Here is a 27674-nt window from a genome sequence, read left to right on the forward strand (position 1 = left end):
CATTAGCATTCGCTGACCAACGTGTCTGTGATGATGATTTCAAAGAAAGCATTCCCTTTGATTTTAAACTTTGATTTAATCTATCCCAACGATGAGGTGATATAGAAAAAAAATTATATAAAGTTTGAATAATACTGAAGTATTTAATTGCATTATTACAACTTTCAACAGCTCGAACACCTACTAAATTTAATGAATGTGCTGTTCACGGTAAATATTCAGCATCTGGAGCTATCTTTTTTATTCGCGCTTGTAATCCCGTATACTTTCCAACCATATTACTGGCATTATCGTATGGCTGGCCAACAAAATTCTCAATATTTAAACTTAATTGTTTTATTGTTTCAATAACAGTTGATGTTAAGTATTCAGCAGTATGACTATAAATATCTAGAAATTTTATAAAACGTTCAATGGCTCGGCCATCAGATTTTACATAACGTAAAACTATAGCTAATTGGTTTATACGAGTCACATCTGGCGTTGAGTCTACAAAAAGGCCAAAATATTTAGCATTTTTTATTTCTTCTACAATTACATTTAAAACTTTATCTGCCATCAGTGATATAAGCTTACGAATTGTGTAAGATAAAATATAATTAGATTTCCCACTACTTTTGTTTCCATAATTATTCAAATGTTCCTTGAGGAATGGGTCAAGTTTTGCTAATAATTCTATAATACCTAAAAAGTTACCATTATGGGAATTATTTAATATTTCACTATCTCCAAAAAAAGTTAAACCTCTTTGGCTTATAAACTGAATTACAGCTACAGTACGTTTTAAAATATTTCTCCAATATTGAACTTCTGTTTTATATTCTTTTACTAGTTGGCAATCAATTCGTTTTAATTCTACAGAACGTTTGGAATAATCACATATTGCATACCTATGAGTAGTTGAATTCTTATGTTCAATAAGCCGTTCAGTAATATGATGCCAATCACTATGCCTTCCTTGAAAAGTAAATGTTTTGAAATTTTAGCATATAATTTACAAATATAACAGAATACGCAGACACTCGAGGGAGAATATATTAACCAAGTTCTTGAAACTGAGACACCATTCTTTTTTGTTATATAAAAATTGTTTTTTTAATTTACGAGAAACGCCTCTTATCGATTACTTGGACTCGTCTATAGCTTGAATATTTTGATTTGGAGGATGAAGTGTGAAGTATTCCCGAAAATTGTCCGTAATGGATAAGGGCCATAAAGCAATATCGTCAATGAAATTTTCAAAATTGATTTGTTTTATATCGTTATTAATAGTATTTAAATTATTATCGATTAGATTTTGATCATGTGTTTCAAGTTCATTTTCAAATAAACTTACCATAGATTGAGTCGTAAATTCTTCATTAGTTGTTCCTTTGATTTAACCTGATTAATAAGATTTTCTGAATTTAAATTTCGTGAATTGACTAAGAAATAAAATAATATATATACATATTACATATTTTTACTTGAGTAATGAGTATTATTTAAAAATATACAATAAGAGTTGTTATATTATTTCGTTTTTTTTTTTAGACAATAATATATTTTATTATAAATTAGTTTGAACTACTTAATTTTTGAATTATCAGTAATAAGTGATGTAGATGTTTTTGTATTCATTTTAACAACATATTTATTTAAATTTCCACTTAACTTTTTAATTTCTTCTTCTTTTTTTTTCTTTTAATTTCTTTTTGGCGGAGCCACTTAGAATTTTTTTGGTAAAATTTTATATAAAATGAAATAATATTATATGTTGTTCGTTGGAATCGTAAATCGTAATCGTACATTTGTATTATTAGTATCGATATTCGACAAGTGAAAAGTGACAAATAATTTTGTCGACCACCATCAATTACGAGTAATGTATTCATAATCGTAATATGTACAATGTTATCGGCATTATCGCGCATGCAAGCTGTGTATTTATTATTATTTTTAGACAAAACAAAATATGTTATTACTAAAGACCGGATATAATTGCATTAAAAATATTTTAAAATTGCACTAAAAAGATGTCAAAATTGCAATGCAAATGTATCAAAAATTTCAGAATAAATATGTTAAAATTGCAATGAAATACATTAAAATTACATAGTGAAATCATATTAAATATATAATCATTAATTACTTACTTAAATAATATTATAGACATTAATATAATATTTACAAAATATATTATTTTTCTGAATTAAAATTTATAATTATATACATCTCTAAATTGTGTTCTTGAAAATTGTATCATCTGTTACTTAAAATATGTTTATATAATGAAAAAGTACGTTCAACGTCGACACTTGTTATTGATGCATATTTAAAATAGTTTAAAAAATTGGGTGTTATACGAGTATCTAAATAAACATTTTGATTTTCTGTCATAATCTCAGAGTAAGTCTTAATAGTTTTATATCCTACATTTTTTTCTAAGACATATTTTAATTTATCTTTAACTATTTTTCCATTGGGACCGGGAATATTTATAGAAATATTTATACTAAATATTTTTATTTAGTTAGTATTTGTTTAGTATTTATTTCTTTATTTAGTATTTGTACTAAATATGTTTAAACTATTAAGTAATTGACTATTTGATTTTTCTAAACTTGTGAGTTTTTTGGATAACTCAGATGAATATAATTTTAAAAATCCTAAACTACATTTAACAACATGTAAAAATTTACGTCGTAGTTATATTTTTTTTTGTAAAATCACTTTGGAAATAATAATTTGTATATTTTATCAAGTGAAGTGTATAAAAATTGCAAAAATTGCTAAAAATTGTAAAATCGTTGAAAATTGCAAAAAATTGCATTATTAAATTAAATAGGAAGACTGTAATTAATCTGATTCGTAAACATATTTGATCAGATTTGATTTACTGGGTATCAATAAAAAGTTGCAATATCAATGAAATCCGCTCTTTAATTATAACGTTTTTCTTGTAATTGTTAAAAGAACTTAATAAGTTATAATATTTTTCTAGTAATTGTTCAAGGAAATTAATAGTTTATGACGCTCCTCATGTCAATTTTTTTAAGAACTTTTAAGTTTAAAACGTTTTTCGTGAAAAAGGTCAGTAAACTTAATAGTGTATATTGTTATTTCATATGAATGACCAATAAACTAAATTAAATAATTGGTTTTGTTCCATTATATTTTGGTTTATGAACAACAATAATGTTCTTTAACCGTTCTTTTACGTTTCGTTCGGAAACCCTGATTCTATCATCAATATTGAATGACGTGAAGGATAAATGTCGTTTTGCACTTGCACTTGTTTTATATATTTTTTTTATTTGGGCCTATGAGTATTTCCATAAACGAGCTATTGTAGTCCATGATAATAAAAGATAATCATTGATTGTTGATGGTGATTAAACACGCGACTACACCAAAGGCACTATAGATAATAGAATTCATAATTTTACTTTTAATTTTTGAACCAGGACTGACCAAACTTTTGTATAGTAACCTGTTGGAAAGTATTATCATAGATTACACTGACCAAATGTATTGTGTATGGACATGATTTGTTGAATTTTGATTGAAAAAAAAGAAATTAAGACATTGTTTAGTAAAACCAACACCAAAACAATTATTAAAATGACTAATGAGTAATAATAATAGTTATGTTCGAGACATATTTAATTATCTATTGCTGATGAATCATATAACAAATTATCTAATAACTGACATGATTAGGGTTCATTTTTATGCTTTCAGATAAGATTACATTTTTATAATATGGATAATTATTTTTAAAAAAATGTATTGTTATGTTGTAAATACTAAAATTATCACAGTTATATAATAGGTACTCGGGTACATAAAATATTAACCTTAAGCAGTAATTTTAAAATATTTCCCTAGGTTACTATTATTTTATTAATACTTCAAACAAAAAATATTTTTTTTTAATTTTCTTTTATTCTTTTGAATACCATTTTTATGAAGAATTTTAGCATATATTTAGAATACTTTTTTGATGAGTATTCCATTTGTATTATTATTATTTTTTTTTTGATCTTTTATAACTTCGGCATCAATGGCCATTGGTTATTTTATTTTAACATTTGGTTTTCTTACATATTATTTTTACATTTTACTATTTTTTTTATTATTATTTGTGTATGTATTATAAATTATAATTCCATTATTTATTCTAAATACTTTTGGAGTGTATTTTGCCTAATTCGTTTTGTAAATTTTTATGGCATCAGGTACAATAATATACGACTCATCACATAGAATATTAATTGTTTTAATATGATTTTCTTATTAATTACAATTATTATTATTATATGTATTAAACAAATTTATAATTTTGTTTACATCGTAAACCGGATGAAAAACCGAGCATCCAGTGTACATATTCATTATTATGTTAGAATTAATGAAAATAAATATAATAACTATTCGATTTCGTAATGATTTAAATGTCTTACTTTAATGCGTAGGTACTTGTTTCTTCAATTGCAGTCTTCAAACTGTTTGAATAATACCTATATTTGACACTCGTTTGAGCCACAACGAATAGATTTCATCTACACATGCGGTCCACCTCACCGCTCTAGTCGTGCTTACTGTATCGGAATGAGTTTAAAATGATTAAATGATTAAATCATTATAATTATATCGAAATTACTTTAGGAAATGTCGAATCCTTGCGATTCCTACATACTCTGTACATATAATTTCATATCATAACTGTGTAACGTGAGTGTAACGTGTATATATATATTATAATAGTATAAATGCTATTACTTTTTTACAATTGAAATCTAAATCCACGTGAGAAATAAATACACGTTCTCATAAAACAATAATTATATTCAGTTTACGAGTGCAATAAACATTCGCTGCGGTGAAACATTAAAAAAACGTTATTTTAATTATGAACACGATTTATGTAATACCGGTGCACGACAGTAAAATGTACGATATTTATCTGTAATTGAAATATAATTATACAGTGCTGAAATAAACAGCCAATGTGGTTTATATCGATACGTATCGCGGAACCTACACTGCCCACTACTCGTAGAGTATTGGTAAATAATTAATCCTGTGCATGGACGGAAAAAATAATACTTCCAAAGTAAAAGTGTAATATATACGTAGGTATAGTAGTTATAGTACCTATAATACAGTCTTTCCGGATAAAAAACTTAGTGGTTATGTACACAATATTGTATTGTTTATTTAATCAATGATAAAACACTGCGCTATTGCCGTATTTGCATTGTGCTATTCAGTTTTCCGTGTATATTTTTGTTCAGATGTTTAATAACACAAACAAATGTGTGTATACGAATATTTGGTGAACCGTTTCAATACCATATCCGTCATTACCGATATTTGAATCGCACCGTCTACTAATAATACACGATGACATAATATTATGTGTACGAACTGCTACAATCGTGTTTATTCAACGGATTGATTGAAATGTAAATATTTATCAATAAAGCTCTGTAAATATAATAATCTTTGTATAATATAACTTGCCAATGGAAACAGTTTTTCGAGTAGCACACATAAACGTATTCTTAATGTTTAGTGAATGTTAATATATACATATATGTATCTATATAAACCGCGCGTCGTTTACAACAGTAATTAAAAAAATAAATATTATCCATAAGTCAACGTGTACGTACTTAATATAAAATTTGGAAACGGATCGTTTATACATGGGTACACGTGGTATGATATGACGACACCCAAGGATCAGTTTAATATATTTAATACCGTATAGCATTCTATTATACCTGGTATTATTGTTACTATTACGTTATTATTATTATTATTATTATTATTATTGTGTATAGCAATATTTTCTACGTGCAAGTTACGGATTAAGTTTTAAGTGCACATTTCGATAGTTTTAGTGATATCGTTTTATTATTTTTATTAAATATATTAAAGCCACAACAGCAGAGATTATTGAATTTTAGAAATTACAAGAATGGTAAGTGAGAATGTCAAGCTGCTTTTAAATTATGTACATATGAAAAGTTAAAGAGTTTTGTGATTAAAATATATAATATTGTTTTAGGTTATCTTAATTAAACGATACAATTTGGCTGCTTTTAGATAGTTGAAGATTTTATTGATGTTAGTTGGACGGGACCCAGTGCTTTGTGTAAGTTATTTGATAAATATTGTTATATTATTAATGTATACAAGTAAGTATGCAATATTGTGTTCGACGTAGTGCTTTTGTCGATTTTTAGCGTATCTATTCATTTCCGGTATTTATATTAAACAAGCTGGTGAAGCTTATATATTTATAGAACCTTACAGATTGTATAATATCACACCATCGTCGGAAGCTAAAAGTATTTATTCAGTTCCTAAAACCAATCTTCCGTTGCCAAGGTTAACGCGTATACTCAGGTTAAAACACAAAAGGGTATACAATATTTACTAGTGAATATGGAAAATTAATTAATTTCTCTTTACATTAATTGATTTGTTACATTCACGTTGTTGTTATTAAAAACTCAGATATATTGGCGGGAGAAAAAAATTCCGAAAAATTCATAAATCATAGTATGTCATGTAAACATGTATTATAATAATTATATAATAGAAGGTCGCAATGCAAGAAATGACTATAGTGTATAAGACTGTAATACAATATATATATATATATATATTCAAAAACAACTTAATACTGTTGTCAAATGTTGGACACCCATGTTGATTAATATATACACCATAATATTGGATGCTTAAATAATATTGAATAATTGCTTTTGTATATCATATGTAAAAAAATTTATTTTATAAACGCATAAACGTACGTGGTTTTGATAGCGTCGAATAAGCATTTAACATTATGTCGGAGCTTAATAACTTTATAAGCAAGGCTTAAAGCGTTTGCTTATTTTTATGGTTTGACATAAAATATAACAGAGAGTTATTGAAGTGCATGTCATGTTATAACACGTTCAATTATGAATTTGAAAGTGCTTTTTATTCCATTTTTTGACGATTTTTTAACAAAATGCTTATTTCCTGTTTTTCTGATTATTTTTGCTTTTTTGCATATTTGAAGTATAAACGATGGAATAGGCCACTGATCTAACCCAGATTTTTTCAACTATTTATAAATACTGTTTACATTTTATTTTTTAGAAAATCCCTCGGAAAATTCATAAACAATAAAGCGAAATATCTCGAAAGTCAAAATTAGACTTTTTTATAATATAAAGATTTATTTATTTTTTTTTGATTTTTCAATTAAAAAATTATAATATGGACTATATTTATTTATTTCAATATTTTTTGTAATCTTTAATTATATATTCAGCACAGTTAAAAAATATGTTTTTTACTTTATCAAGTTCATGTAAAAAGAAAATTTCAAAATTTTTTCCTATTTTAGGTAACTTTTTTTTATAAAATATTTTTGTTTAAATTTATGTTTTTTAAATGCTTATTGGAGTGCTTATAATGATACTTTTAACTGCTTTTATAAGTACTTATTTTAATGATTTTAAGTCCCGAGCACTGCTTATAAGTAAAGATGAAATTATTTATTTTTGGTCATTTTCAAGAGCTTTGTTGAAAGATAAATAAAATATTTTTCATTGAGATTACCTTAAAATGGCTTTGAGTGATTAAACATTTGTTCATTACATGTGTCTCGTATTCGAAATAGAATTCATTAATATGTATCTAAATATACATATAAATAGTTGTCACTGAAATTACGTAAATACCACGTTATATTTTTATGTACTTTTTTATAATTTATTAAATATATAGAGCTTGAATATTTGTCATAATCATACTTCGAGACTCATATTAGTTGTTTCCGTATAAAATATCATTTGGAATTTTTTATTCATCATAAAAACTTAAAAAGAATACCAAACTGATTTGGTAGATTTTGAGTATCGCTATAATCATCAATATTTATAATGTTTTAGATTTTCAATTTAAAACCTTTTGGTAAATGTAAAATGTAATCTTGAATGACATTTTTAAATTTTAAAACATAATAGATTAATGATTTAATATATTGAGAAAAATTAGTATTTACAAATTCAACATTATCTTTAAGTTTTTCCTTAGGATCGAAAAATTATACGAAAATCAAAAAATGATCCACTTCAAATATAATTTATGTCCACTTGGTAATGTATACAATAAAATCGGTTATGATTTGATAACGTTTTTAAAGTTTGGTTATTATATACGAATTGTTGTACAAGATTCTTCAAAATAAGTTCGTCTTACTTCTATAATTGATTAAATATACATGTTGTATGTTTAATCAATGCTTCTATGTAAAAATATCGAAAATATATAGCTACAAATTTTTTTATAAGAATTTTAATATTCAAATATTGACAAAACTGGACCAAAATCACAGATTTCGTATAATTACGATGATTTTGTAGTTTAATTGTTTTCCTTCCTACATATGCCAATTTAATATGTCTATTCATACTATACTGCCATGAACAATTAAAGTTATCTATTTATGTCATGAGATATTAGAAGTTTTTGTGTGTCGAAATAGTATGTAGTTAAACTATCGCAGAGATAAATTTTAAACAAATGTAAATAGTATAATATAGAATAAAAGTAATTTAAAAAAAAAAAATCCAACGTCTTCAGTATTTATTCAAGATTTATGAAATCGACTTATAACGAATAGAATACCGTTAAACTATTAAAAAACAAACTTGTTACTATAATTTAGAGAAATCAAATATGTTATTTAGGGTTAATCCGATATCGTTTGTTATTTGTACATGAATACAAAAATATTGTATTATCCATAGAAAAACATTTTTATTTTTAACTGTAATTTTGTCGATGTATTAAATTTACTCAAAAATAAAATATCATATTAAGAAAAAAATATTTATCCATGTTCATTATTATATAATTTATGAAAAACATGGAACAAATTGTAAGAATAGCACAAAACGTGTAAAGTAGGAAGTTGGTTAGGATAATAGGACACAATAAGCTGGAATAAATTAAATTCATGTATAAAATAGGAAGTCACTTAATATATAGTACAACACTATAATATATTCTTTTTTTAATAAAAAATGATTAAAATGTTATTAAAATTATTTTAGATTTAAATAGTATATTTTAAGAAGCTTGATATTTTTATTGAAATGTTGATAATTTTGAAATAACAAATCTAACAACTGAAGCATAATTCGACCAGAAAACAACATTAGTTAATTTTGCAGTTTATTTAAATATATAATTAAATTAGACATAATTAACAATAATAATTATATTAATAATACGAATTGTAATAATAGTATAAATTGGATATTAATAGTAATAATTATAATAAGAAGTGATGGCGTCAATAATGATTCAGACATCCATTAGAAACGCGACTATAACGTCGATTCAAATTCAGATACAGTCATAAAACGCCAAGAATATGCAAAAATTGCAAAATCTATACTCTAAATTCATTAACCTAGAATTATAATTGATAGATAATTAATTATAATTAATATAATTCTTGGAATTACATTTAATACACATTTAAATGCAAACTTCAAAATATTATTGTTTTCATTTGCAATTATTCTACTATATTCATCTCTGACCCATTTAAAAAAAACAATAAAAGACAAGTAAATATTAAAGTATTCGTCTTAACTGCAACATATATTTAAAAAAATTGTTTTCAGCAAATCTACAGGACAAAACATTTTCAACGGCACATGTATTTTTTCTCATTATGTATAAAAATGAAAGAATCACGTACGTGAAGTTATATAATTTATTATAATAATTTTATTTTGATTTTCTGAGTTCCCTGAAAATTTACAAATTCCAAAATTGTACTTACAATTATTTACAATCAATTTAAAATGATTTGTGTTTTGTTTGAAATCGATAGAACAAAGTGGGGGGGGGGGCATCTTCACGTACGTGAAGTAATCGGTAACTAAAAAAAATACTCACGTATTAATATTTAAATTTAGATTATAAGTAATGCTTGAATTGGTAAAAAAATAATAATGGTACTCTGATGACACATACAAATTTTTTTATGTAAATATTAATTTTTTGTAATTTTTTAAAAACAAAACTTTAATTTAGTACCTCTCATGCGTTCTTTTTTTTAAAACAAAAAAAAAAAAATAGTAGAGATACGCCAAATTATCTGATAATTTAGTTCAGTCCCCCACGTCCACCCCCCAAGTGAATACTGATTATAAGTAGTACTTTCTATCAAATATATTATTAATTTTTTATAAAGTATGCTACATAATTTGTTATCATCGTTAAATCATTATTTTAAATGTATAATAAAAATAAAAATAATTATATAGCATTTATAATCATGTTATTTTTAACTTACTGAATTTTCTGTATTTACTTTAGTTGGAGATAGTATTATTTTGTCCATACAGCTATAGTTTAGTTATTTTTGCAGATCTATAAAGATCTTTAATAATATCACAAAATACGATGACAATACGTAATTTTAACCTAACATGTATAGTATTTTCATAGCACGACTTAAATTGTTTGCTGAGTAGTGCAATTGGAATTTATAGTGTGTTATGACTTCGATTCAAATTGAATAATGCAATGGGATCATTTTTAAGTTAAGACTTAAAGTGTAGTTAATTTTTTATCATTATTGGTGCTTAAGGGAGCTGTGATTTGAGGTACGTATTATGTAAACCCTCTTGAAAATTCGCACAATCATTATGTACACAGTTTAGATGGAAATAATATGTATATATATACTATCTATCTGATATTTTGATCGGTAATAGATTTATTCTTTTATTCTTATTCAATATATTTATGTTTAGGTAGATTTTATGTTTATACTATGATATTTATTTCGATGGATTTAACTTACTACATTTTTATTTGTTAAAATTATTATTCAGTTTACATTTTTTCAATATTTGTATGTATAAATCTTCTATTGTGTGTTATTGGTTGTGTAATTTATTTGAATGACTTGACCGATTTACACGTGGTTTATTACAATATCTTTGAGGTTATCCGGGGAAGGTTTTTAGCTATTGAAATCCTCTATCAAATCAGTATAAGTAGTATTTTGAACTGAGGGCTGAATAAGCATGTATAAAATATTTTTAATTTTTGGTCATGTAAAAAATATTTTTGTTGTTAAATTTATTATTTTCCATAATAACCGAATTAAGTCATATTCCTACAATATTTTGTTAAGACAATGGTTCATATAAATGTAGTAATGCTACACATGCCAAAATAAATAATACGATTGAATATTGGTCGACTCGCATCATCAAGATATACGATTTGGATTAAAAAGTAGACCTTATTTCTTTAAGTTATGTAAAAAAAATAAAATGTATGGCCAATTCGCTAAAACATTACTTTATTTTAAAGTTCTTACATATTAAAAATGGAATAAACCATGAAAAAAAGGGGAATATTACAAACAAGGAGTCACTATGACCAATTGTTACTGCTTGTAAAGAAATATTCGCAGAAAATAAATTAGATAGATTATATATTGTTCAGGGGCGCAATTTAAATGAAAAAACTGGGGGTGCTGAAGCTCTTCTATCTTTTTCATGTTACTTAATGGTTATAGACACCAGCAATCCGACCAGTTTAGCAGCTACTAAAATATTTGGTAAATCTTTGAATATTTCTAAATTTAAATTATTCACTTAGATTTTATATTTTTATTTTGCGTATAACAAATTACCCGTCTGTAAACACAAATATTTCATCACATGATCAATTTTAGATTCTAAGTGAAGCGAAGGATATTAAGGTTTTAAAATGATGTTTCTATTTGATTTTTTTTAAAAGATTTTCGGGTGGAAATACTGGTCCAAAAGTTTTTTCTAGGATCTTTTTAGATTTTAAATTGGCATGTGGTGGTACTTAAGATAAGTCATTTTTTTAAATCTTAATAGTTTTTCCAGGCGTGAGGAAAACACTGTCCTGAAACAATAAAAATACGCTGTAAATAAGACTTTCACTTTTTAGATTTTAGTTATTTAGACGTAATTCCAAAAGTAATGTGGCTAGAAACTTGAAACTTTAACCCTATAACAAAGATATTTTTTTTTATATTTGATAAAATTTTAAAAAAGCGCTTTTGATTTAAATATAGAACTTTAAAGATACCTAATTTTTTGAAAGTCTTTGTGTAATAATATTTTTATTTTTGGATATTAAGTGAAAATATAATATCACCTTACTCATATTTGAGTACTTATTTGTTTTTCGATATTGAAAAAATGTTAAAAATCGTTAGATTCAAATTTATTTCATAAACATTTAAGTAAATTATTATATTTACGATTTTTATGGATTTTACTGTTTTTACATCAATTTTTAACGTAAATGTTTATTAAAAAATATTTTTCAATCCAATCATAATAAAACTTTGAATACAGACAAATATTTGGTTAAAAAAAAATTTTCTTTTTCAAACAATAAAATGTTAAATAGGTTGATATGAAAAAGAACCTACCGATAATTAGACTACAAATAGTAAAATATAGTTATAAATGGTTGATTTTTATTCTGAACCTTTGCTTAAAACCGTTTTGATAAAGAAATGAATTACCATTTCTTTATAACTCGTATATTTACTACTAGGCTTGTCATTTATCCCCGTGTCCCGGCCGATCATTCAGTTTATCCCGGTTAATAGAAGCTGAGAGAAAATAACATTTAATATATTATTTAATAATAAAAAATATAAGTAGTTATATACAATAATAATATATTTTTGTATTAGCCAATAAATATTTAAATCACAAAATTATATACTTATTTTGTTTTCATATTAAAATAAAAAAAAGAGTAATTCAATATGATGGTTTAGGTTTAGGGATTTCAAAATCTGGCAATCCTACCTATTACTATTATCCAGTTTGAGGACCGAAGAGACAAAGGACGAACTTCCATTGCCATTATTTAAATAATAAATTTATATATTTATACAATAAAAACTCTGTTTTTCTATGCATAATGAGTAATGAGTATTTAAATGTAAATTAACATGAATATATTTGGGGGTACTAATTTCGAAATTGAGGGTGCTCAACACACCCAAGCCCTCCCATATTGCGCTTATGATATTGTTCATCAAAAACAACGTGTTTTATTTAAGATTGCTATAAATAAATTTTATAATTCCATAAATACAGTGGCGGACGCAGGGAGGGGTTTTGGGGGTTCAAGTATAAATTTGGGATTACCTTTACCTAATTGGCCGGTAAACGACTTTGTTAATGACATACAACTTGATTAACAATTTTATACCGTTGATTCCTAAAACCGCACACTTTTGATTTCAACCCCAAAAAGGTTATACTTACCTAGGTTGGGTATACTTAATAATTTATAATTTATTCAAACAAAAAAAAATGCATCTACTTGTATTCTAAAATGTAAAAAAAATTTAAAAATGTAAAGCGTGTAAAATTTTTTAAGTTTGATTGGTTAAAATCTATTACCAATTATTGCAGTATATATTATCTTATCAGCTAGTTAGCACTAAAAATAGTGTGTGGTGTTAACCACTATAAGTTGGGGTAATTGGGTGTAATTTTTGTAATTTATTGTATGAATTAAAATTAAATAAATAAAAAATAAATAATTAAAATACAAAAAAAAAATTACAATAAACAACTAATTTGATATTTTTAACTTTGTTAAATACTGATATTAGGTTAAAACTCAATTAGTATGATTGTATATAAATTATTAGAAAAAAATTCTCGAGAAGGGTATTTGATTATTGGTCTATGATAGTGTGTAATTTTAACATTTTCCCAGGGCGTAAAAATTCCTAGTTCCACCTCTGTATAAGAGTATACTCAAGAGCGTGCTCACAACAAATATTTACTAAATACATTATTAAGTATACTTATTTATGATCAAACGAGTGGGTATTGGACGATATTACGGTAAAAAATTGAAAATAATAATAAATCGATGATATGTAGTAAGTAATAATTTTATTATATAAATATATATAAGGTAGTATCCATATTTATTATCTAACATATAAAAATAATCAGTTAATTCGCTCGACATAAGCAGTACATAAAGGCCGGTCGCATTATAGAACATATATGATACAGCACCGCACAACTATCTGTGGATACATGAATAACTCTAAAATATGTTAATATGGATTGAAAATGCACGTGTATTAAGTATAAAAATGTTTCATTCACGTCTACTTGGACTCTGTCTTAACGTATTATTTCACGTTTTCAACCGAGACCTCTAATAACTACGCTTACAATTTACAAATCGCTTTACTGATCACTGTTGGATATTTCAAACGTGTAAAGGAAGTAATTGACAAATTGACGTATGAAAAAACGTAGAATGCTCACTGTCCATTGAATAAAAGTTCTTACCGACGGTGATATGGAAATTATAATGGGTGATGAACGATGAATATCAGTTGAGATGAATGATTTAAATATTTGATTTTATTTTGATTTTTTGAAAAATTGATTTTATTAAACATTAGTTAAAAACAAACCATAAGTGTTATTAGTGGATGGATATATCTAGAAAACGATGTTTCAATATTTGTAATACTGAAAAAAAAATAGCAGTTAAAATAAAAATATGAGTGGGTATATTGGATATTAGATTTCCAAAAATAAAATCGAGTTCAAGTGATAATGATGGAGTAATGAATAATCACACGCTATATTGATTATTTTACTGTATAATGATTAAAATTGTTCATATTGATTTTGAAGATGGAACTATGATGAATACCTAGTAGTAGCTTATAAAGTACCTTATGAAAGAATAACAGTGTCAATTACGATGTTCACAGTTTGGGTGTAACAATATAATCAAGTGAATCCCGGGTATGATTTTGAAAGTAAAAACTCCTTGAAAAAAATGTCTGTTATAAAAAAAGATAGGTAGTGTGGCTACTTACGTCACAAACCTCCTCAAAAGTAATGCAATTCAAATTCAATCTCCACTAGAAGCAATAGCTGTCATTATTCAACTCAAAAATCCAATATGTATATGCAATGTATAGACAGCACTACTCTATTTCTTCACGACCTTAACCATATCATACAACAATTGCCTAAACCTTTTTTTCTCCTTGGCGACTTCAAAAGTCGCAGTATACTATGGGGTTTAAATCACACTGACTCTAGAAGAAAAACAATCGAAACATTTCTTGAAAATGACCAACTAATTTTACTCAACACTGGAGAACACACAAGACACGACTCAACAAACAAATCATTCTCTGCTATAGACCCATCAATATCAAGTAGCACACTCGCACTGCAAATCGAATGATGAGTTCTCAATGAATACAACTGTAGTGATCATTGACTCATATCCATAACCCTACTGGACTAAACTTCAAAAACTACTTCATACACACATTGGAACCTAAAAAAACCCAATTGGGAACTTTACCAAGATCTTATCAATCAAAATTTACCAGAAAATCCAATAATAATCGATACAGAATCTCAACTCAACTAAATCCAAATAAACTTCATAATTACCCAATTCTCAAAAATCATATTAGACGCTGCAAATTTAACTATTGAAAAAAAACAACTCACAGAAAGAAAATAGTACCATGGTGGAACGAAGAATGTAAAGAAGCAATAAAAAAGTACAAAAAATGTCTAAAAAAATTCAAAAAAACTAGATCACCTATAGACCACATAAACCTAAAAAAAACTCAAGCAGAATCTAGATACATAACTAAAAAATCCAAAACTGAATCATGGTAAAAATACACAAATTCAATTAACCCCAACACCTGTTCAACAGAAATATGGAAAAAATTAAAGCAATTAAAGCAAATTAAAGCAAATTCTCACACATAATGATATACAACTCTCTTCTTCAACCGACATAAGCGACGCCTTCGCACAATCTTTCTCAAAAAACAGCTGTGATTCAAATTTTGATCCTGACTTCATACACTATAAACATAACTTTGAAAATGTAATCATCAATGAACTCAATAATAACTTTCATCATCAAGACAATCATCTTAATATCCCCTTCAGTCAAAATGAACTCCATAACGCCATGTTAAACTGTAAAAGCAAGTCTTGGGCCGGACGACATACCTTATCAGTTTATACAAATATGCCCACTGATGGCATAACCCAATTACTAAATATGTACAATGCAATCTGGAATAACGGCGTATTCCCTGATCAATGGCGAAACGCAATTGTTATTCCTATCCAAAACCCAACAAAAACAAGTACAATACAGCCAACTATCGCCCAATATCACTCATAAACACAATAGGGAAAATAATGAAAAAAAATTTAAATAAACGTCTTATTTGGCACCTGGAGACAACCAACTTCTTCACCGAAGAACAATGTGGCTTCCGCCGAAATCATTATACATTAGATACCCTAGTAAAACTATATACCGACATAAGCAATGCAAAAAACAGCAAACAATACCTCTGCCTTATCGCTCTTTATATTGAAAAAGCCTATAACATGACATGGCGATATCAAATACTCGAAATAATCCAAAGGGCAAATATCAATGGTAAAATGTTTCTTTTTTTGAGAAATTTTCCAAGCAATCGCATAATACAGGTCAAAGCACATAATGAAATCTCTAAAATCTACCCTACCAAAAATGGTATCCCACAAGGATCAGTAATAAGTGTAACAATGTTTCTTATATCAATAAATGACATCTTCAGCAAAATACCTAATACCACAAGACACATTATGTTTGCCGATGACTGTTATATTTACTGTAATGGAAATAACATAGAAACGACTTTAAATATCTTTCAATCATCGCTAAATACCATACAAAATTGGTCTAAAGAAACTGGCTTTAAATTTTCCTCAACAAAAAGTCAATGTGTTGTTTTCAACTACAAATTTAAAATAAATCAACACCTATCCCTATATAACACACCAATACCTATACAAAAAACCATTAAAATACTAGGAATAATTTTTGATGATAATCTCAAATGGACAACACACCTAAAATAACTTTAAGTCTTCTGCAAAAATAAAATTAATATAATCAAAACCTTATCTCACCAGACTTAGGGAGTAAATCAAAAGTCATTACTCACCATATATAAATCCCTTATTTTAGCCAAAATCAAATTTAGCTCACAAATATATAACTCAGCTAAACTCAATCTCCTCAAAATATTGGACCCCATTTATAATGAAGGAATACGATTGGTAATTGGAGCATATACAGGACAAGTCCAATTGACAGCATCCTCAACTATGCTGGAGAAATCCCGTTACAACTACATAGAGACCAAGATACCCTAAATTACATCATCAAAAGGAAAAGTACACCCAACCACATAGGACACAAAACCATATTCAACAAACTTACTGCATCACCTATAACCACAGAACAGAAAAAATTCCTACTCAGTACGGGACATATTTAAAAAACTACAGCAATCTATGAACATCCATACCTAAGTCGTAAACAAAAGCACATCCCATTTCTCGCCACCCTGGAAATGGCAACTAAAACTAAATAGTGAACTTCTCAAATTCAATAAGAGCGAAACAAATAATATTATAATCACCTCCCATTTTAAAAATATTATAGAGCATTCATTCTACAATTCCACACAAATATACACTGATGCATTTAAATCTGAACTTGGAGTAGGTTTTTCTGTAATCATTAATGATACAATCATACAACACAATCTTCCAATATCAACCAGCATTTTTTCAGCCGAAAACTACGCCATTTATGAAGGTGTAAAACTTGCAAATACTTTAGAATCAAATAATATACTTATAATTAGTAATTCCCTTAGCACCTTACTAGCGCTCAAAGATCTATCCACAAAAAATGAAATAACCTTCAAAATATAAACAAAACTAATGGAAACAAAAAAAAAATATCGAATTCATGTGGGTACCATTCCATATTGGTATCGCAGAAAATGAAATAGCTGATAAATATGCTGATATTGCAACGAAAAATATTCCAACCCCTAAAATAAATAACATTTCCTCTAACGACATAATAAATTCCATCAAAAAGAAAATTCTATCACTCTGGCAAAATCAATGGAATTCAATACCAACTTCCAATAAATTAAAAAATATCAAAAAAACAATTAAAAAGTGGCACACCCCTATTTACTTCAACAGACGTCAAGACATTGCAATCACCCTCACCAGAATCGGATATTCCTCTCTCATACACTCATATTTAATTAGCAAAGAACCTCAACCAAGATGCGATACATGCAACCAAATCATTACCATCAAATATATAGTAGAAGGATGCACTCAGTACACATCAATACGCACCGATTTGAACATGCCGACCAATATAGCAGAAGCACTCAATGAACTACAAACTTTTAAAATAATTGAATTCCTAAATATGACTAATATTATTAAAAAACTATGATAACTATAATAATAAAAAAAAAAAAAAAAAGTAAAGTACTTTATGTATACCTAATTTTAAGATAAATACATTGTAAAATCTTGACAAGCTAATAACCCTCGTTGTTGAAGCTTTAATTCTCAAATAAAAAAAAAATAAAAAATAAAAATATAAAGAAATTGTTAACGTTTCTGACATAGTTTATAATATAGTTGATACAGATATATGATGAACGTTCTATTATACTTCATATTCAATAAATAAATAAAATTGTTTTTTATTTACTTATGATCACACTGTTTGGCATAAATTATATTGAATTTTTTTTTCTTGTTTTTATGATTTCAGGCTCAATTAAAGCAGGGAGTCAAAACGGATTTCAACTAAGTTTTTAAATCAGGGCTTCAATCAAAATAATATATATTGTTTACCGTTATGGGACATTTAAACTTTATAAGCAATTGAGCATTTAACGTTATCAATAATTTAAATGTTATTCAATTTAAGCGTTTAAACGTTACACAAATTTAAACGTTTAAAAGTGTTTCCGCTTATAGATATGATACCAAAAAAAAAAAAAATACAAAAAAATAACTAAATACCTATGCTAAACAAAAAGTACCAGATAATATGTTGTAAAAAAAAAAAAAAAAAAATAAGCGAGTAAAATTATTAAGGACATATATAGTTCTAATAAAAACAAAAATATACAATATGCATAAATATACTAAAAAATGACTAACTAGTAAATATGTGGTAAAAAAAGTGTTATTAAAAAATGTTATCTGATAAATACCTTGGTTATGGTTGTAAATGTTTAAAACCGTAGCAATATCCGTGGAAGATAATACCACTTCGTTCCACAACCAAAAAATGTTATGATATAAGAAGATAAACAAAAATTGATACCCGTGACTAAATAACATATTAATTAATTTATTATCATATTATAATGATAGACTAGTAATTTATATTCCTAATTATTTATACATTACATTTTTTAAATAAATCAATGTAATATATAAAAAAAAATACGAGCCATGGGGGGGGGCGAATGCCCCCTTCGCCCCCCTCAAATACGTGCTTGAAATATACTGAACATTTTTTTAAAAAAAAATAAGAAAAACGAGAAAAAAAGAAACAAAGATATCAAAATTAATTAAAAATGTATGAAATAATATGCTTTATAGTAAAATATAAGACAGACGTGTGTGTGTGATTAGCAGTACATGAGCAAACAACTAAGACAGATTCACCAATTTCGAGAAAAATACTGTTAAATAAATAATTATTATGTGTGTGTTCCATACAAATTATTATTCATTATCGATATAATATTATCATTGGACGACACGACAATGCATGGCTCGACGATCGTATAGGGTAAATCCAAAAAATGAATACGACGTTGATCTATAAATAAAAATGTTTGTGAAAAAAAATAAGTAGTTTTATGTTTGATAGTGCAATAATTGTCAATATACAGTAAACTGCTAATATTCAAAACTTGATGAATTTTAGTGAAAATTATAAAAACATTTAAAACTAGAATTTATTAATTTTAGATAAAATGAGGGGGCCATGGAAATTTCTATGGAGTCTACAACCCCTACAGCCCCATGCATACTACGCCCATACTAATGTTTCATTGGTGTTCACCGAAATTATTTTTGATGAAGCAGGCCGTTACAGGTTCCGCGCCGACAATATCCGACGTAATTTCAAAAAGCATATTTATAAATTATAATTAGTAATGCTTATTTATATTTTATTAGTTGATAAATTTATTGCTGTTTTAAACATCCTTTTATATTTATTTTATTTGGATTACCTAGTAGTTTAAGTCAATTTTACAAAAATCACTATGTTCCAAATACATTTTACTGATAGTTATAAATATGTTTCCATGGCAATTTTTTTTATGTTCTTTTATGTTAATCGTTTTCTGTTATGTTATTCGATATTTATTTAAATCGTTTTTCGTTTCTGTTTCGTTATCCGTTATCCCTTTTCATCGTTTATCGTTTACCGATATGTTATCTGTTATCGATTTCAATTGTTTTTTTTAATAGTTTAACGTTATAAAAACGTTTTGGTGGCCTTTTTTAAATACTGTATACATTTTAGTAGCAAACTTTAATAAATTAATTTACATTAGGAAAACATAAAATCCGGTTTTATGGTAAATAGTTAACAAAACTCGAGAAAATTAAACTCGTTTTGACGCCCTGAATTTAATTGTCTCTCTCAATATAAATAGAATATACTCGATGCTGTTTTCAATACACATCATATTGAATGAATATCAAAAATTGAATGTCTGAGAATAATAATTGACAATATTCTGGACCGAAAATATTGATTAAAATTACCTACTACTAGACGAAATTCAATCGTGATTTACTGAGAGTAAATAAAAAATACTAGGAGAATTTTTCAAACGGTTTAATTGACATTTATAGTTAAGATTTTTATTATACCATAGTTTTTGCTTCACTCATATTTCTAATTAAACTAAAAGGATATAATAACAATAATAATAATAATAATAATCATAATAACAATATTATGGCTGTTGTTATCAACATACTCTTATATTATTTTTTTTTCATCTTGAATTGGTATTACAACAAACTAATAAGCTCCATGGTTGGTTAAGTTATTTCCATTTATTACAGAGATACAAAAGGAAAAGTTTTAAAATATAAAAATTATACGCCTAATGAATATTTGCTATGAATTATTACAATTAACGACGCCATAGGTTTTGGAATATACTTAAAATACTTTAGTACACGTGTATACCGTTGTATTCAATATTCTTATAATATGGTATCATGTTATACGTCGGTTTTGTACCTAAGTAGTTATAATAGTTATAATTTCGAATTGCATAGATTACGAGGTCGCGTTTCGTAATATTTGAGTAGTATATATGTACTTACGAAAATAAGGTCACGTATACTTCTACTCCCTCCCCCCCAACAATCATGATTTGACGACCAAAAACTATTTTGCTTGTCGCCACGATAACAATAAGCGTTATTATATATTTATAGTTCATATTTACGCGCATTTTTACCGAAAATAAACGACGACCGTTAAAAATAATATCAACTTAATCGAGATGTGCTTGTGTGTGCGCGCGGATGTGTGTGAGTAAATGAGTATTGGTTTGTCACACTGCGCTATAGACAATATGGTGGTAACGCGCACGGTGAGCACCATGGTATGGATTTCAAGCGACAATATCATAAAAAAAAATATAACAGCGTTATTAGTACATTGTTCGGTTGTCGGATGGGTCGCGATGATTTGACGTTATTATTGTTGTTACAGTAACGTTGTTTTTGTAAATAATGCGATATTTAGGTTGGCCGCTGCTGTTCGTCGCCGCTCCCTCCCCTCGATGACGACGACGACGACCGCGTGCCGCCGCCGCCAACGCTATCGTCGTGGGAGCACGTGATCCGTCCGAAAAAACCGTCTTCTCGCGCGCGCAACGACACACGCGCGGACTTGAACGCCTCGACGTTCGTTCAAACGCCAGTCGCGCGCTCGCAGGTGTTGTTGCCGTTGCCGTCCTCCGCCGTTCGCCGTTCGCGTTGTGAAAGCAAACGGATTTTGTTAGCGTTGTCGTTTGTACGTTTTTTGTTCGTCAACGTTTTATCGGTATCGCGAACAGTCCGTAACCCGTGCACGCGGATGGGGTGAACTTGTGTTACACGTATGTGTGACCCGCGAGACCGTTTATTGTGCGCGGTTTACCCACGCGGCGGCGGCGCGCTCATCGCTGAAACGGTGTTCGCGAAATAGAAAACGAGTAAAACCGACGAAATGTGATCGCGTCGTGGTCGAACGATATACGTCGCGGTGCACTACGATATTTTATGGATCATCGCGATGGCGTATGTCGTCTGGCGAGTGTTGCGGAAGAAATATCTGAAAGTCAGAAGTGGACTCGCCATCGACGGCCCCATGGTGAGTACCCGCTTGGTTTTCGACAATTCGGTCAGGTATTCCCGGCGCAGTCGTATCGGTGATGAGCGTAGTATTTATTATTTGTTACACAGTGTATATAAGTCGGCAGCTGGTTTTCCTCATCGTTTCTCGGGTACGTGGAAGGGGACGGGGTTCGCCATGGAAATTGGACACTGCTTTCAAAATCCCGCTACGAGTTTCACGAATGTTCGTTATTATTTAAACGAATCCTAGGGGTTTGCCAAGAATCCTTTAACCATTGCCTTTAGTCGTTCGATTATTGTATTTTATGTTTACGTAATGTCACTGCTACAACGGCGTCTTTTATACTCGAAAGTCCGTCGCCGGCTATAATCGCGGTAATCCCGGTATTTTTGCCGTTAGATGATTTGTTTTCTCGAGCACCTTGGTCGGAATTTTTACATGACGTGCGTGTCCGTATGCGTTTATTGGGTTTTTGGTGTATAAATATGTGGTTGGCATCGTAGCAGTGTAGATGACCGTGATATGTGTGAGATTAGTGGGAACATGGTATATTACACCGTATATTTATGAGCACTGTAGAAACGATATTTATGTAGCAAATTAGTTCTGCCGTCGATAAACCACTAGATACACTTGATAACGAGCGCAGTTATGATGTAGACTTGTGAAACGCTGTTGTTTGATAAAACGTTATCGCTGCTAGTATTTTCTCGAGTTTACCAGGGTGAAATGACGTGTACCTACCTGCCACCTATGTGTGATTTTGATTATGACACCGCAGGCTAGGCGGGTCTGGATACCCTTTAACAAGGTGCATCTACATATAACATAATATATAATATGTAAATATGTATTTACAAACATACCGATATAGCATTGTTTAAAGTAGGTTTACTTTAATGGGTGCAATAGAATTAGCATTTTGATTTTATATTTGTTCGCCGGTCGAGTTGGCACACGATAAGCTCAATAATACAAAACAAACAAAGTCAAATTTAATTTTTATCAATAAGATTCGACAGGTATATAAAAACACACACGTTTGTAGAAATACCTCCTAGTTCATACATATATAACTATTTTAAACATCGGTCTACGATTAATATTTACAGGCTATAGAGAGTGCATTATAAACAGTTGATTTTTTCACTGCCTAACGGTCATCAGTATTTTTTTGGTACCTTGCGACATTTTTTTAATTTTCTTTAAAATAGATTTCACCCATACAATGTCTTAATGTTTTTGACGTATTTTTGTTAGTTTTTTTTTAACTTTTTATCTCCTGAATAAATTGTTGTGCTTTAATATCTAAAATTGGTATTGATTTTACCAATAACAGTCTGTTAACAGATATTTCTGTGCGTATGATAAATTAATCGGTCATTTCGAAAAGGTCATTTCTCCACACATTTTTAAAACTAGTTTTATGTGATAGATGTGTTTAACTAAGAATAATACATATTTCCTGCGAGACTGCCATTTCATACTTGATTTTTATATGGAATTAAATAATTCAACCTTTTTTTAAATTTTTATCTAAATTTAATTTTGAACTCTAAAAACAGTTTTATACGTTTTCTGACAATTTTCATTTTATTGAGATTTGTCCTTTCGAAATGACCGATTCAAATATTATTATACCTTTTTGTAACTACAAGTATTTTAAATTTCACAAATATACATATAAGTATATGTGTATATATGTATATATTGCACAAGTATGTGTGGAATATCATATTGTATTATTTTTGATTTAATTTGATTCATTTTCACGTGTAGATAGCTCGTTAACTGTCCTGTAACTCAATCATTTTAATAACTCGAGGTAAAATGAATACTGTTTTTGAATTAAACGAAAGTATGTCGTGAACACGTATAAATTTCTTTAATATGAAGTTGGTTCTTAATAATTAACTTACTATGTATAATATATATAGGCAGTGGTGTATTTATATGCAGGTACTATAGGCACGTGTCTACAGTGCAAATTTGAACAATGTATTTTGTTATTAATAATAAATAAAAATGGTTTAAATATTAAGAAATTTTGTTTTAGTATTGAAATAAAATTAGTTTTGCATACTTACTTAATATATACTTAATATATTTTATTGTTAGTAATTAAATGATAATTTAGTTAGTACAATGTATTATTTTAGTTATTTAGAGCGACAATTTTCCACAGGCCTATACGCGGGAAACATATAAATACGCCCTGTATATAGGTAGATGTTTTTTGATCTTAAAGAATTCTATTTAAAAAAAGTAACTAAAATATAAACAAATTTATAAATTTTTAATACTTTTTATTAAGTGTACATACTTAAATAAAAATAATACACTTAACAGTATTTATTATTTTTTGTAACTATTAATACTATTATTTCCAAGATAGTGTTTACTCCAGAATTTAATTTTTTTTACATATTTCGTTTGTACAATGGATTTATTTATGTATTTATTTAATTTCTGTAAATTTAAAAGCACATTTAATATTATTGTGTTCACCTTCAGAAACGCCTCTATTAAAAAAAATATAACAAGAAAAAATATGAAATGGTGGGAGATCATACTTGTTGGGGGATAAAAACGCGCACTCTATGTCAGTAATATTTTCATGGAATAATTATGACCTTAGTTTGCTATCGTTTTATTTTGTATGCTAATTAATTAACAATGTTTACATATTGTACATCTTATAGTACGTCGGTGTGCCATTTGTTGATTATTGGTTCAATCATTATGCAATTGAATATATTAAGTACGTACATCATTGATGAACAATTGCACCATGACCATTTTATACCTTGTGCAAGAATACAATGAAAACGTAGGATTGGAGGTCTACTAAATTTAGTATGGATGACTAACGAGTGTTGTTCGACGTAGGTTTATGGTATGATTGTGAACGAATGGAAAATATATGAATTGTTATGAATGCTATTTAAAAAATTCTATATTATTTAAATATTTTTTTTTATTGTGATTTGTATAGACGTCTAATTTTTATTTGGAATTTCAATTTTGATTACCAACTAAAATTAGTGAATGCCATTTTTTAACTGCGATAATCAATAGCGATCACTCGACTTTTAGAAATTACTTTTAAGGTGGTAAATTTGAATCATAGTTTTTGTACACCTGATTTTGTGCAAGTTTTATTGGTCTGAGCTGAACTAATTTTTTTCATAGTTTCAGATTAAATTATTGAATAAAATTGTCTGTTTAAATGGATGGTACATTGATAATTGATAAGTAATGTAAAGTAATTAATAATAATTAGTTATAATAAAATTTAAATATTTATCTCATGATCATGGGTTATAAATTATTCGAAATTGATTAAGCTTTACCAAAATGTATATGTGTTATATGAAATTACCTTTTAAAGTACAAAATAATATTATTTATTAATATATTAATATTTTATTTAATATTTTAATATTTTTATTAATATATAAATAATTTATTAACTAATTAATATTACAAGAATTTATTGAAGTGTTCAATTAATTTTGATTTTAGAGGTATTTGAATAATTTTACAAAATATAGTCGCACAGAATTATTCTTAATTTTTTAATTTTATTAATTATTTTAATTTTATACTTATAAACAATTTTATTACGTTTATTTATAATACATGCTACACTTATACTTGTAATTATTTGGGTTCGATAATCTAATAGAACAATTGCTTACATTGAGACGAAACGATGATCGTTTCACAGACATAAATTTGTATCAGTTTTATCATATATTTGTATTTTTATACATTGTTGTCTGCGGGGTTGCCTGTCATTACATAAAACAATTTATGACCTATTTATTTTTAATGATTATAAATAATTACATACAATACTTGTGGCAATATCTATTTAAATTTGTATAGTTGTATGACAACTCTTGATATAAAAAAAAACTCATCTTTAAATTATTTTTTCACACATTTAGAGGCGTTGTTTAGTTATTTTTTGTAATTTTATTTATTGGCCAATAACAATAATAATAAATACGAATTGTAATAAATAATTTAGAATGTATATATATTAAAATAACATACCTAATTAACCTAACTAACCTATCTTTACATAGACTCGTATTTATTATTTATATTGTTTGTAAAATATCTTATTTGTATTATGTGGGATATTCTGCTGTATATTTTATTTTATATATTTAATTAAAATTCATATATGCAATAATTTAATTATATACTTTTATGAGTTCTTCGAATAGTTGTAACTCGGGTTGTAATTATTATATTTTCATTAAAATACGTATAAAATAACCCGATAAATTAACTGTTGATTTTAAATATACATTCTTTTAAAATATGTGAACTAATATAACGTATTATTATTATATATTTAGTAAATAGTAACTAATAAATACGTGCTTCTTTTATTATTGGTGAGGATTATTGATATAACTATGCCAAATATGAATAGATAAATTCATCCCATTTAATTCATCTTTTAGAAATATGATGTATAAAATATTTTAAATTTGTGTGAAACTTAATGAGGTAATTGCTTAAATGTTTATTGGTTCATTAATTAAATTAATGTTTAGATTTATGTTATGTAAAACCGTATATTTTGTATGATATAAAATATATTTCTAACTTAAGCTTGATCAACTGGGCAATCTGGATTTTACGTTTATATATCAAAAAAATATTTATTTACATTTAGGAACCTATGAATATGAGTAAAAATGTATGCATTCTTATGGTTTTAGAAACTTATACATCTAGTTATTTTTTATAGTATTATAACATATTGATAACACACACTTAATTAATGACTTAATATCAGAGTATAAAATATAAGAAGGGTGAATAACCTTCGTTTAAAGTATAGTTTTATGCATATAATACACATAATTGTGTTTCTTCGACACTATTTTATGCCATGATAGTCTAATTGTATTGTTCCAAAACTCTTATTATGCTAATTCCCTGCTGCATCCTAATAACGCGCAATTAAATGAACGGTGAAATGTTTGCCCATCCAAATACTACATTATGGTAACTACGAGTAGAGACTACACACCTACGCATTACTAACTATGTACATCGTTGCAAAACAATAATCATAAAAAATACTTGTTACCATGGGAGTGGAAACTTGTAAACGTTAAAAATACGAGTTTTATTTTAGTTGTATCGAAAGTTGTATGGAGTAAAATTTGGGTTTTGCATAAATAAATTTAAAATAATAAATTTTAATTTCTAACTTGAATTTTATGATTGTTACAAATATTTTTGTATTTTAGTGTTTCAGTCATTTACTT

The 27674-nt window shown here is 27.2% G+C and overlaps 2 protein-coding genes across 2 annotated transcripts in view; one reads left to right on the top strand and one right to left on the bottom strand.

The window, feature by feature from the left end:
- Positions 1–205: 205 nt before the first annotated feature.
- Positions 206–1067, bottom strand: LOC112683153 (zinc finger MYM-type protein 1-like). Its single transcript, XM_025554054.1, has 2 exons — positions 1043–1067; positions 206–957 (listed from the first exon to the last, which is right to left on the bottom strand). The coding sequence occupies exons 1-2, from the start codon at positions 1065–1067 to the stop codon at positions 206–208; spliced, it is 777 nt and encodes a 258-aa protein (XP_025409839.1).
- A 20795-nt stretch (positions 1068–21862) lies between these two features.
- LOC112683120 (rho guanine nucleotide exchange factor 40-like) overlaps positions 21863–27674 on the top strand; it is a 156476-nt gene continuing 150664 nt past the window's right edge. The window contains exon 1 of the mRNA XM_025554009.1: positions 21863–22392. Coding sequence (XP_025409794.1) covers positions 22315–22392 — 78 coding nt within the window. The 5' untranslated portion in view covers positions 21863–22314. The remainder of the gene's footprint in view (positions 22393–27674) is intronic.

This window comes from Sipha flava, unplaced genomic scaffold (assembly GCF_003268045.1).
Source record: "Sipha flava isolate LNK unplaced genomic scaffold, YSA_version1 220_pilon_pilon, whole genome shotgun sequence".
Taxonomy (NCBI): Eukaryota; Metazoa; Arthropoda; class Insecta; order Hemiptera; family Aphididae; genus Sipha; species Sipha flava.

Excerpts from the sequence above, each read along its gene's own strand:
- LOC112683153 (XM_025554054.1), bottom strand. The coding sequence starts at position 1,067 with ATGGTGTCTCAGTTTCAAGAACTTG. Across the intron at positions 958-1,042 it reads GTCTCAGTTTCAAGAACTTG|GAAGGCATAGTGATTGGCAT; the intron begins GTTAATATATTC and ends TTACTTTTCAAG.